Source organism: Toxorhynchites rutilus, chromosome 1 (genome assembly GCF_029784135.1).
Source record: "Toxorhynchites rutilus septentrionalis strain SRP chromosome 1, ASM2978413v1, whole genome shotgun sequence".
Classification (NCBI taxonomy): Eukaryota; Metazoa; Arthropoda; class Insecta; order Diptera; family Culicidae; genus Toxorhynchites; species Toxorhynchites rutilus.
The window spans coordinates 92,082,024-92,095,146 of record NC_073744.1 but is presented as its reverse complement, the minus strand read 5'-3'; the positions used below and the strand labels follow the sequence as shown (position 1 = coordinate 92,095,146).

Genomic DNA, 13,123 nt, shown 5'->3' with positions numbered 1-13,123 from the left:
TCCTTCATTCAGTTTGTGATAACATCGAGAAATTAATGGTGTGTTTTGGCCGCTGAAATTTCTCTGCTGGTTCTTCTGTGTGCCGCTGAAGGTTGCATCTAAAACTAATTTTTGGGTATTTATTTTTTTGGTCAGTGTTTACCTTCTCCTTGGTTCGTTGGCTGGAGAAACGTAGAAATCCACGATCCAGTAACAAATACCGCGCTCACAACGGCTTATTTCCTTTTACGTTCCAACTTATATACTTTTATAGAATACTGACAATCCTCAGTGTATTTACACAATTTCGTAACGTCCATAAAACGCAAATAATCGAAAACTTCCTTTCTCGTATAAAAAATATTGCCTTTAATTTATTTTACGACTGTGGTACAAAGTTTGAACACTTCTATATTTGTCCAAGATCGGTTGGCTACTAGCTTGGCCGGCAATTTTATTGGTGTATATTAGTAGCAATGTTTCATTTCAGTCTGTTCCTGCATGCCTTTCTAAGTGTTTCCTTTTCGTTTGTGTTATCTATGTTATAACTATTATTTGTGGTAGTGTAGTGACAAGAGATACTCAATTTTGTGTACCGTTGTATGTAGAACAGTTATAATTTTTACTTATTTAATTCTAGATTTAAGTTTTAATTCAATGCATGTAAGTGTTGTGTATTCTTGTGTTTAATTTATACTAAACGGCTACATTACCGGCCCCCTTGAACTAGCTTCAATAATTACATTTCATTTGCACTGTTCATCAGTTGCTAATTTCTACAAATTCAAATAGTTGGCAGTTCCGTAGACGTCTTTGTTCGTTGATACTCATCGAAAGGCAGTGGACAGATGCGATTGACTGCACGTTTGTATACTCCGGTCGCCGTTTTCACCGTCACCACTCGAACGACTCCGTCCAAACCAGGATGTAATCCAATGATCCTCGCTAGAGGCCAACAAAGCGGTGGCAGGTTGTCCTCTCGTAGCACGGCAATACTTCCGATTTGGATGGTGTTCATTGGCAGGTTCTTCGTTGCCACTTGCAGCTGCGTGAGGTATTGCTTGCTCCATCGTTGCCAATAACGCTGGAACATTTGCTGAGTTTGCTGGTAGTGGTCAAGCCGGTTTGTGGGTTTTGAAATGAAATTGGGGTCGGGCAAAGCTTTCATGGCTGAGCCAATCAGGAAATGCGCGGGGGTTAGCGCTTCAAATTCCGTGGGGTCATCTGATAGGGGCGACAAAGGCCGTGAGTTTAAAGTAGCGGTTATCTGAACTAGGAGGGTGGTAAAGTGATCGTAACTGAGCTGTTGAAGACCGATCTCTTTCTTCAACGCAGTTTTCACGGAGCGAACGGCAGCTTCCCATAATCCTCCGAAGTTGGGAGCGCGAGGTGGGATAAACTTCCACTCAATTCCTTTCTGAGAAAGTTCGTTGCAGATGGCATTACAGCTAGTCTGGTTATTCAGCATTTCGTGTAGCTCTTTAAGTTCATTACGGGCTCCAGAGAAATTCTTGGCGTTGTCAGAATGTATCTCGGCTGGCATTCCACGGTAGCCGATGAATCGGCGCAAGATCGAAATGAAACTTTTGGTAGACAAGTCACTAGCAATCTCAAGGTGCATTGCCTTGGTTGTGAAGCAGACGAACACCGCAATATATACTTTTGTTGGAGCTGCGTTTCGACGTGCTGGCTTCAAATAAAATGGTCCACAGTAATCAACGCCAGTTATCAAGAAAGGTCGTCCTGGGCGTACGCGACCAGCGGGTAGCTGTCCCATGGGTTGCTGGATGGGCGTTGGATTAGTTCGGAAACAGCGAATGCATTTTCGAAGGACGACGTTGACGACACGCTTACCATGTACGGGCCAAAACTCTTGACGTATTTCAGATAATGTTAGCTGTGGACCGCTATGAAAGTTTTGGTAATGGATGAACTGTATAACCATATCCGTGAAAGGATGATGATCCGGTAAAACAGCGGGATGCTTGGCCGTATAACTTTCATTAGAGAAACGAAGACGTCCACCAACTCTGAGGATTCCGTAATTGTCGAGAAATGGAAATAATCTCTTGAGGTTTGATTTCCGGTCAACTCGTTGTTGTAGTTGCAGAGATTTGATCTCGTCTGGAAATCGTTCGGCTTGTGCGATGCGGGTTAGCGCCATCTTCGCTAATTGTAGTTCATCAGGAAACAGAATAATTGAATCCTTTCTATCGTTCGGGTTTCGACAATGATGAGCAAAACGAAGACAATAAGCAACAATTCGTAGTAGAGGAGGTAATGAAGATCGTAATCTGAACAGCTCATCAGGTGGTTCTTCCACTGTGACCTTGTGAACAACCTTACGAAGTTCCAACTGTTCATCAGAAATGTTGTGGTCTTCGGCTGAGTTAGGCCACACGTCTGTGTTATTTCGCAACCATGGGGGTCCATTCTTCCACAACTGGCTTTGCAGAAAATCGTCGATAGTCATTCCACGCGATACCAAGTCAGCCGGGTTTTCTTTTCCTGCTACATGTCGCCAAGAATGGGAGTAGGTGTAGGTTTGAATCATTGATACTCTGTTAGCCACAAACGTTTGTAATGAGTTTGGTGGAGTTCTCAGCCAATGTAGCACAATTGTACTGTCGGACCAGAATACCGTGCGTACGTTTTCCAATGAGAGAGCCTTAGTTACCTTCGAATGCAACAGAGCAGCCTCTTTGGCGGCGCAAAGTTCAAGACGAGGTAACGTCAGTCGTTTCAGCGGAGCGACACGTGATTTGGACGATAACAATTCAATTCTAACGTTCCCGGCTTCATCTGTCGTCCGTACGTATAAACACGTACCGTAGGCTAGGGTAGAAGCATCAGCAAAACTATGAAACTGAATATCAACCCATTTGGATACGAATACGAAACGATTAATCCTTAACTCCGAAATTTTGTCCAATTGGGAGTGGAACGTCTTCCACTTTCTTTCAATGTCGACAGGAATAGGCAAGTCCCATCCTGAGTTGAGCAGAGCGAGCTCTTGCATCAGCATTTTTGCCACAATAATCACCGGTGAGATAAGTCCCAACGAGTCAAAAAGCTTGGCTATGGACGATAGAATGTTCCTTCTCGTCCATGCCTGCTCGCTTGCTGTGATGCAATAGTAGAACCGTAATTGGTCCGTCCCAGGTTCCCAGGTGATTCCCAGAGCTTTCACCTTTTCCTCGGGACTTATATCGAATGAAACTGATAAATTAGTCCCAAGATGTTCGACCGAGATGCCAGCTAGAACTTCTGGCTTATTGGAACACCATTTGCGTAAGGTGAATCCGCCTTTTTTCATCAGTGTATCAAGGTCATTTTGAAGCTGAATGGCTTCATCTACGCTGGATGCTCCACCAATATAATCATCCACGTAAAAATCTCTTATTATAGCTTTAGCAGCTTCTGGGTATCTTGCTCCTTCATCCGCCGCAAGTTGATGAAGAGCGCGAATCGCTAAAAATGACGAGGGCGTCAACCCATAAGTTACCGTTGTCAACTCAAAAACTCGTATAGGTTCATCCGGTGAGAACCGGAAGAAGATGCGCTGTAATCCGGTGTCATCATTGTGTACACGCACTTGCCGGTACATTTTTTCCGTGTCACCAACAAGTGCTACTTCATATTTACGAAACCGAAGGAGCAGGCTGAGGAGCACATCCTGAATTATAGGACCCTTTAGAAGGGCGTCGTTCAGGGAATAACCACTATCCGTGCTGGCCGAACCATCAAATACGACGCGCACCTTTGTCGTAGTGCTGGAATCTTTAAATACCGCATGGTGCGGTAGGTAATATACCCTTTTAGCACTCGTTGCCGCTGTCTCCTCATGGATCTCCTCTTCAGTTATCTCTCTCATGTGTCCGAGATCCAAATAATCTTGCATAAATGCATTGTACTGCAAACGCATTTCCGGATTCCGTTCCAATTGCTTTTCTAACCTGTTGAATCGTGATAGTGCCATAGTGCGAGAGTTACCCAAAAGTTGATCAAAATTGACCTGCTTCGGTAAACGTACGACGTACCGACCGTTCCTTGTGCGACTGAATGTTTTTGAAAAATGATCTTCGCTGTCTTGCTCCTCTTTTGACCAAGCCACTCGATCTTCAATGCTCTCGATTTCCCAAAACTTCTGTAGCTGGATCTCCAAATTATCCGATGCTGTTGCTAAACAGCAATTAACCACCTTACTTTGCGCTTCTGAAACCTTTCCCGTTACAATCCAACCGAATACGGAGTTTATAAGCATCGGCAAACCTGGCCCTAATGTAATCTGTTTCATCCCACTCTCGAAAAGGAACCGATAGAAGTGCTCCGCTCCAATCAAAATATCGATCCGATTACTGACATTGAAGTTCGGATCAGCCAATTGTATTCCATTTGGAATCCTCCAATGTGCCACCGGTATGTGTGCCGATGGCAGTTCTGACGTAACCTTCTGAAGAACCAGAAATTCCGTGCCCATTGAGAAATCCTGTACCCTAGAACTGATAGTTGTGGTCACCAAGAATCTTGCTCGTGTTTCGGAATGACCAATTCCGCTAATTGGTACGTTTATCGTGCGTCGCTTCAGGCCGAGTGTCTGACAGAGTCTTTCACTCAAAATGTTTGCTTGCGAGCCGCTGTCAAGCAATGCTCGGGCCAAATGTTTCCCTCCGTGTTGATCCCGTATGACCAGAACAACGGTAGACAAAAATACGCTAGTGATATTACCACCTTTGGTCCCTACGTTGTATGCTCCAACCGTACCTTGATCGTCAATTCCCTCTTCCTCATTCTCAGACTCATCCTCGTTGGTCGCTAAATTTGTTGCTATCGTATTGTCGTTTCGTTTATTCTCCGATTTGCCAAGCGGGTTAACATTGTTACCGATACTACCACTGCTCGTAGGAAATCCTGGATGGATCAGTGAATTGTGTTTCTTTCCACAGTCTCGACAACTGAATTTTGAACTGCAATCACGCACCCAATGCCCAGACTTTAAGCAGTTGCTACACAACCGTTTGCCGTTCACGAACTGCAATTTTTCTTTCAGTGTCATTCTACTGAACTTGCCACATCGACCCAAGTAGTGCGAGTCCCCACAACAACAGCAGACTGAACCATTCTTCTCATTGTCGGTAGCGGAATGAGCTACTACTCTCTGACGTCTAACTTCCACCCTCTGCAGCGAATGACCTTTCAATTCGACGTTCGATGAAACCGCTTCCAATACCCTTGTTCGCTTCTCTAGGAAATTCACCAGTATCGTGAATGACGGATCCTTTGTTGAAGCCGCGTGATCCTCCCATAACTGGAGCGTCTTCATGTCCAATTTGGAACACATCCAGTGCACTATCATTGCACCCCAATGTTCCGTCTTCTCTCCTAGTTGTTTCAGGATCTTTAGCCGCTGTTCGAATTCATCGACCAATGTATGAATTGCCGATGACGATCCCCTCTCTACCTTTGGGTACTCCATTAGCGCTTAAAGATGCCTTTTCTTCAGCAGATACTCATTAGAGTACCGCTTCGTAATCGTATCCCATGCGATGGGATAGTTATCGTTGGTAAGTGCGAGTGACTCGATGAGTTTAGCTGCTTCTCCTTTCAACGCTGACTTGAGATAATGGAACTTTTGAACGTCACTGAGCTCCCCTGACTCATGGATCAGCGACACGTATGTCGATTTGAACGACAACCACCCTTTGTAGTCGCCGAATTCCGGCAATGATATCTGCGGCAGTCGTACTCCAGTATGTGCTCCTACAGTGTGACCATTCCTCCCGATAGTACTGTTTAAATCTGGAACCTCTGTTTCCCTCGGTAATTTTTCCTGCAAGGCAGCCCGTAGCCCGTAGTACAGCTTCTCGAATTCGGAATAAGCTTTATTGCAATCCTCCTCATAAGCACCCCTTTCATCTAGCTCAGCGATATCCTCTTGCACCTCCTCGAATTCTTCGAATTTTGCCTCAATTTTGTCCAACCTCGATTGGACTTCCCCCGTATGCGTATTTGGATCAAAATCCTCTAGAAATTGAGCATGTCGCTTTAAAGAAGCGATAATCCGCTCCCGCTTTTTGACCCTTTCTTTTATTTTTTTCTCAGTCATTACCACAACCACTACCAGAACAGCAAACCGAAATATGAACGATGACGATCGAAAAATAGAAAGAAAACCAACCAAGAAGCACTGCAAGTTACCACGTAAATCGTTGGACAGGTACTCACCTGAGCCCTGTCTCTACAAGGCCTTGTATTGAAATAAATGCAGCAGTAGTGTGCAGTAGTTAAACGTGAAATAGTTGTTGTCGCAATCCAAGAAAATATATTGTTTCCGAATAAATGCCGAAAAGTGCAACCAGCAGTGCAGACTGTGTTGCAGCACAGTGTCCTCCAATGTAAAAATTTACGTATCCTTCCGTTGTTGTAGAGCGCGAGATGAATGTCGTCACGCTTTTCCCGCCGTTGATCAAATCCAACTCCAAGTTGTTTCCAGTAAATGCAGTAGATGCAATTGTCCTCCCAGTCCGAATCGTACCGCCACGTAGTGTCAGCAGGAATTGCTGCTGACCGAATTAGTTCTGGATGCGAAGATCCTTCGATAGTAGCCAACGATGTACCGAAAAAATGTTCAATGGAGATACCATATAGCACCACTCAAAGTTTGTGATTGATTGGACAGGCACTCACCTGAGGCCAGTCCACAATTGGCCTTGAATATCCAGGAACGAAATCTTTATGTAACTCCAAATATCGGCTTCGAAATATGCAGTCCTTCCAGCGATTTGTAGAATACAGCTTTTAATGCGATGTATGTATACCACCAGTCGATTAATGTTTCATGAACCTCTCCAAGTGAACGACTTATCGAGTGTTGCAATATGGAGTCGTGTGACGTCACAAGCGGCAATCGTTTCAAGTTTATATGCAACAACAAAAAACTCAAAAGCACCAGAAAGTTTGCGCGAACAAATTGGAAAGCCACTCACCTGTGGCCTGAGAAATATAGGCCTTGTATTATTTTTTCCAACTGCTATCACGATTACTATCCGTTGTTGCGCGACTATTCCCGTGTGACAGAAGGGCGAATAACGTATGATGATGGTATAAGCTTTCCGTTGTTGCAGGAGAGAGTGAAGTCCTCAGTCGATGAGCCTTACAACAGCAAATCCGTTGCTCCGTTGGCCTACAGCCTCTATTATTCCTCCGAACAATGTCCCACCGATTTCAATGACCTTCTCCAGCCGCTGATCCTGGTCACGGCACCACAAAATGTTTACCTTCTCCTTGGTTCGTTGGCTGGAGAAACGTAGAAATCCACGATCCAGTAACAAATACCGCGCTCACAACGGCTTATTTCCTTTTACGTTCCAACTTATATACTTTTATAGAATACTGACAATCCTCAGTGTATTTACACAATTTCGTAACGTCCATAAAACGCAAATAATCGAAAACTTCCTTTCTCGTATAAAAAAATATTGCCTTTAATTTATTTTACGACTGTGGTACAAAGTTTGAACACTTCTATATTTGTCCAAGATCGGTTGGCTACTAGCTTGGCCGGCAATTTTATTGGTGTATATTAGTAGCAATGTTTCATTTCAGTCTGTTCCTGCATGCCTTTCTAAGTGTTTCCTTTTCGTTTGTGTTATCTATGTTATAACTATTATTTGTGGTAGTGTAGTGACAAGAGATACTCAATTTTGTGTACCGTTGTATGTAGAACAGTTATAATTTTTACTTATTTAATTCTAGATTTAAGTTTTAATTCAATGCATGTAAGTGTTGTGTATTCTTGTGTTTAATTTATACTAAACGGCTACAGTCAGCATTTGTACAACGTCGCCAGCTATGCAGTCGGCTCCCCAGACTTTAATTGCCAACATGCACGCAAAAAAAATAGAAAGCTTTTTTCTATTCAGAGAATGTTTTCTTTGAACGAAACCAAGGATTATTTAATCAGACTTGCAAAATGTGCATGAACGATCTATAAACATTTACTTAGTCGCGGCAATACATACACACACTCTTTACAGATACACGGGCCGAAGGTTGTGCAGTCCACTGATGATTCAACAAGAGCCAAAGGTTGTACCGCTCATGACAACTCTACACGAGCTGATGATTGCGCCGGCTAGTGATCATTCTATCCTGGATTCCTCGAGTCGAAAAAGACGCACCACGCTAGATATGGGGTGCAGACTAGGGGGTCGTTGCTGATTAACGGTCAGCTGCATCCCAATAGGAAGTATCCCATGTCGGGCACACGTACAGAGCACTGAAGACTGCAACATCCCAATTATGAGAACACTTGTAATACTAACCTCTAGCCAACCGCGAGTAATCGGTTACATATTACTAACATAGTTGTAAGCAAACATTGTCAAAATATTGAACTCCCGGCCCCGTTAGGCTGACGCCATATGAGCCTTAATAAAAATATATATTTTGGTGCATGAACTTATAGCCTCTTAGTTCGTGCAATTTTTGAAATGCGAACTAAATTTCAAGTTCGTTTCTGTGAAAAAGTATTCTACGAAGAAATGTTTTGGGATGAATAATTTCTTTCCGTGTATGAAAAGAAACGAAACTAAAGCAATGAAAACTGCGACATCGGGTGATATGTTTGTACATGATGTTCTTGAATTATAAACATCGAGTTTGTTTTCACATGTCTATGTTTGTGTATCATTGTTCGTGTTGGGGATAGACACTCAACACTAGCGAGAATCATGTTCGAATTCAAACAAAACCATGGAATTTTCACATCGCGTGGACATGTGTAAGTGTTTTTCGGAAGACTGTTCAAGGTACTTAACCATGTACCGACAATTTCGAAGAACAGACCGTAAACATATTTTAGGCATCCAATGATTGAATATTTGCTTTTTTTTTTGTTGTGTGCTTTTTGCATTCCATCGTGTATAATCTACAGACATGAATAAGAAAGCGCTGAAGTGATTTGCTTGTCGTGTTTTGTGTCGAATATATTTGATCAGTACATGCTGATCAAAATTTATCTGTCAAAAAAAGTCACATATTTGGCTTTGGTCGAACAGTGTATGAGCACCCTAAGCGTTTTCTCGTGATTGAATTCGACGGTAACGCTGCTAACATAACTCACGGCAGTATTTGAAAATTAAAAAAGTCCTAAGACCCTTAAAAAAATGTTTTTTGCACTTTTGGTATCGATCATCGATGTAGAAAATTTTAACATTTTTTTAACCAAGTGACAGATGAACCTTATACAGAATTTATTAAATTGTTCAAAACTGCCTTTAGTTTTTTTTTTATTATTTCTTGAATTGAAGATTAAGGGGTTTGTTTTTCCAAAATATATATTTTTATCAAGGCTCATATGGCGTTAGCCTCACGGGCCGGGAGTTCAATACTTTGACAATTTTTCTTATTATCTATGTTAGTAATATGTAACCGATTACTCGCGGTTGGCTCGAGGTTAGTATTACAAGTGTTTTCGTAATTCGGTTGTTGCTGTCTCCAATGCTCTGTGCGTGTGCCCGACACGGGATACTTCCTATTGGGATGCAGCTGACCCTTAATCAGCAACGCCCCCCTAGTCTGTACCTCATATCTAGCGTGGTGCGTCTTTCTCGACTCAAGGAATCCAGGATAGAATGGTCACTAACCGGCGCGATTAGGGGTTAATTCAATCAAAAATATCTTTGTAGTGGAATGTTCTACAGGAACGTATTAAGAGTATAAGAGTAATTGAATTTGATATTGACTGGATTAATCTACAGCAGTATTAAACAAATGGAAAGAAAACCATTTTTATTCCTTTCCCATATTTTTGTCCACCACACCTACAAAAACATAAATATTCCCTGAAATTTGGAAGAAGATTGGAAATTTAATTTAATTAAATTTAATTTAATCAAATTAAATTAAATTTAATTTAATTTAATTAACTCTACGGAAACAATTCTTATTTTTGTAACGCGAAACATTAACCCCTTCACGTAGAACGTCAAACCACACTCGTGGCGATTAGACTGTGCCACAACGTACAACATCGAACCTCACTCGATGTGAAATGGATAGATGCATCAAGCGTGTGATGATGCGGGACTGCTGCGATCGTAAGTAAGATACCGAGTATCGAAACGACTCACTGTGCTCGTGTTTAGGCCCTGTTGTTGGAAATTAAATCGTACGGGAAGAGGTTAAAGTCAAACACATCGTAGCATCTGTGGAAGACACGGCACATCTTTCGCATGGGTTCGTTGAATCCATAATTTGTTCGTGAGGGACGGTTGTATAAAAATACATGCGAGCGTAAATTACGGCGGCGGCTGTTTATGTTGAGACAGCTTAACAACGAAATGCAATCGATGTTGCCTTGAAGCAGGTCCCCAATGAAGCATGCCATCGCTATGTTATGTCTCGCCTCGAGTCGTTCCAGGTGATAAGCATACAGCGACTTTCGTAGCTGGGTAAATTGTGAGAGTCATGCCAAGGAAGACGTTTCAGAGCAAATCGGATAAAATTTCGTTGAATTGCTTCGATGCGGCTCACCTCGTTCTGGCAGTACGGGCACCACACTACAGCTGAATATTCCAATATGGGTCGAACCAAAGAGCAGTACAAAGCCTTTAGGCAATATACATCCTTGAATTATTTCGCGAAGCGGAACATGAACCCGAGTTGAGATGAAGCTTCTGACACCACGTAGGCAACGTGATTCTTGAATGTAAACTTGGAGTCAAGTAGTAAACCAAGATCCTTGACCGTCGATTCCCGTTTCAAGCATGTGCCCTTTAGAACATAGTTATGTTGAATTAATGCACGTTGACTGCCGAATGAAATTATGGAGCATTCGATGCATTGAGTGACATGCGGTTTAGTTGGCGCCACTCGGCGAAAGCTTCCAACTGTTGCCAATCTTTCGAGAATAATAAGCTCGAGAAGCTTCGACGTAGCACTTAAAGCGGTTATTTCACGATAGTTAGATACAGTCCTTTTGCAATCGGTAAAACGTAGGATTCCTTCCAGCAGGATGGGAAGCCACCCGACCTCAGGGAGAGATTGAAAGCGTGTTGCTAGAGCAGGCAAGCAGCGTTTCAGGACCAAGGACGGAATGCCATCAGGACCGGAACCCTTTGAACTTTTCAGTTGACATCCGGCTGCGATAACCATTTCTCTAGTAATAGAAAACGATCCACTTGAGAAAACCAAGAAAGGAACGTTGCAAGAAGCAGCTGCTACGTTCTGAATGCTTGTACGTTCGTTACTGAAAACACTGCTGAACTGTTTGCAAAATAATTCTGTAATATCCGTGATGGTGGCAGCTTCCACTACACCGTTAGTCATGCTTGAAGGGAGTTCTGTTTCCTTCCTTTGACTATTCACGTGTTGTCAGAACCTCTTAGGATTAGTTTCAGACGGTGCTGAAGCTGCGTTAGGTGCACTCGATGTAGTTGATCATTTAGACGCCGGTAGTCCGAATTGACCTTGGAGTAGTACGCTTTCGTAGATTCCATGTGAAGTTTGGCATGTTTCCGAAGAGCTGCCCTTTTCAGTTTCTTCAGGCGCTTAAGCTCCGAGTTCGACCAGGCAGGTTTTGTAGGTTTACGGATAGTTCGCTTAGGTACAAATTGATTAATGGCATACAATATGATGCACGAAAGCGTAGATGTCGCGTCGTTAGCGTCACGATTGACCAGTTTTTCTTCCCAATTCACGTTTGAGAGGAAATTGTTCATATCGCTGAAGTTGGCTTTGTCGAAGTCGAAGAACATGCCCTCTGTCATGTCTTTGTAGTCACGGTGTACCCAAAAATCAATGCTAACCAATAAAGGGGGATGATGCAGGTAACTTTTCACGAGCGGAGCAGGGGCCGGTATTACGGAGCAACTGGAACATATTTCCTCACTTACAAAGCAGAGGTCAAGCATACGGTTGTTACGATTAGTAACTCCTCTCTTTTGTCCGAGTCTTGAAGTGTGTAACTGTTGGTGTAAGTGCATGGGTAAGATGCACAAAACTAGCGCGTCTTGTGTCGAATAATGAAAGGGAAATATCTGAGCGTGGATAAGCGTGATGGTTCATCGCTTCATGCCACACTCACAACGCCGAGACGACGCTACACTCCCCATGCCCGAGGACATCGGCACCGGCCACTAGTACCTAAGTACGAGCCTAGGGGGTATTCACGGGACCTAAGGTGGATGCCCAAAAACTTAAGAACAGGGGACTTCTAAAGAAACCTTGATACCGAACGGTTGGATTGAACCAAGTGTCGCGCGAAGATAAAGGAATAGCGAAAAGTCGCGAGAAAAAGGAATCCGGTTTCGAAGAGAGGAGGAGTTTGGTGGTACGGTTTCGCGAGTGCTCGTGATTGAAGCTATAGTTCGCGAGTGGTTGAAAAAGATCTCCTCGACGTCAAAGAGGTACCCGAGACGCCACTGTCCGTCGTCTACACGCCACCCTGGCCCAGACTCTCGGAAACGAAAGGTGAGTGTAGGCTAAGGAAGTGGATGGAAAGGTAGAGTGATTGTACGGATTAGGTGTTTCCCTGACCGCGTAGTCGTACGTAAACCGACCCTGAGAAATTTATACAGGGAGTTTTGTGAGTGCCACTAGGCTCCCAAGCTGACAACTTACAAGTGCGATAAGCGTCCAACAGATTACGGGAAACGAAACCAGTCGGTGAGTCAGATGTGGAGAAATAAAATTCGCGGGTATTCTGCTCCCATCTAACGTCACGTAAGTTGAAATCACCAAGTATCGTCAAACTAAAGGGTGTGTCACATCAAATTGCATCACGGAAAAAACGCTGTAGAAATTTAATTTTTAGGAATTATATCTTCAGCTTTCGCTTATAATCAGATAAGAGTGTATAGATCACGTTGGCCATGCTTCACTGTCAATTTTTCGTAAATTTGGAAAAATGTCGTCGAACGAAAAAGAGCGTCGTGAATTAATCCTGTGCACTCATTTCGAGAATCCGGAGTTGTCACATTGGGACATCGGGAAGATGCTGGGAATCGTCCAATCCACGGTCATCAGAGTACTAAAACGATACTTCGAGAACCTAACCATCGACCGGAAGGTGAAGAACGGCAAAAATGGATGCTCCGTCAGTGAAAAAGACGCGTAGTTAAGCAGTTTAGACGTGATCCGA

At 43.2% G+C, this 13,123-nt stretch overlaps 2 protein-coding genes across 2 annotated transcripts; both read right to left on the bottom strand.

Moving 5' to 3' along the window:
- Nucleotides 1-763: 763 nt before the first annotated feature.
- Nucleotides 764-5,455, bottom strand: LOC129761183 (uncharacterized). Its single transcript, XM_055758898.1, has one exon. It carries the CDS (start codon nucleotides 5,453-5,455, stop codon nucleotides 764-766), a length of 4,692 nt encoding a protein of 1,563 aa, XP_055614873.1.
- Nucleotides 5,456-5,461: 6 nt separating this feature from the next.
- On the bottom strand, nucleotides 5,462-6,085 carry LOC129761182 (uncharacterized). Its single transcript, XM_055758897.1, has one exon. It carries the CDS (start codon nucleotides 6,083-6,085, stop codon nucleotides 5,462-5,464), a length of 624 nt encoding a protein of 207 aa, XP_055614872.1.
- Between the last annotated feature and the right edge of the window lie 7,038 nt (nucleotides 6,086-13,123).

Excerpts from the sequence above, each read along its gene's own strand:
- LOC129761183 (XM_055758898.1), bottom strand. The coding sequence starts at position 5,455 with ATGGAGTACCCAAAGGTAGAGAGGGGATCGTCATCGGCAATTCATACA.
- LOC129761182 (XM_055758897.1), bottom strand. The coding sequence starts at position 6,085 with ATGACTGAGAAAAAAATAAAAGAAAGGGTCAAAAAGCGGGAGCGGATT.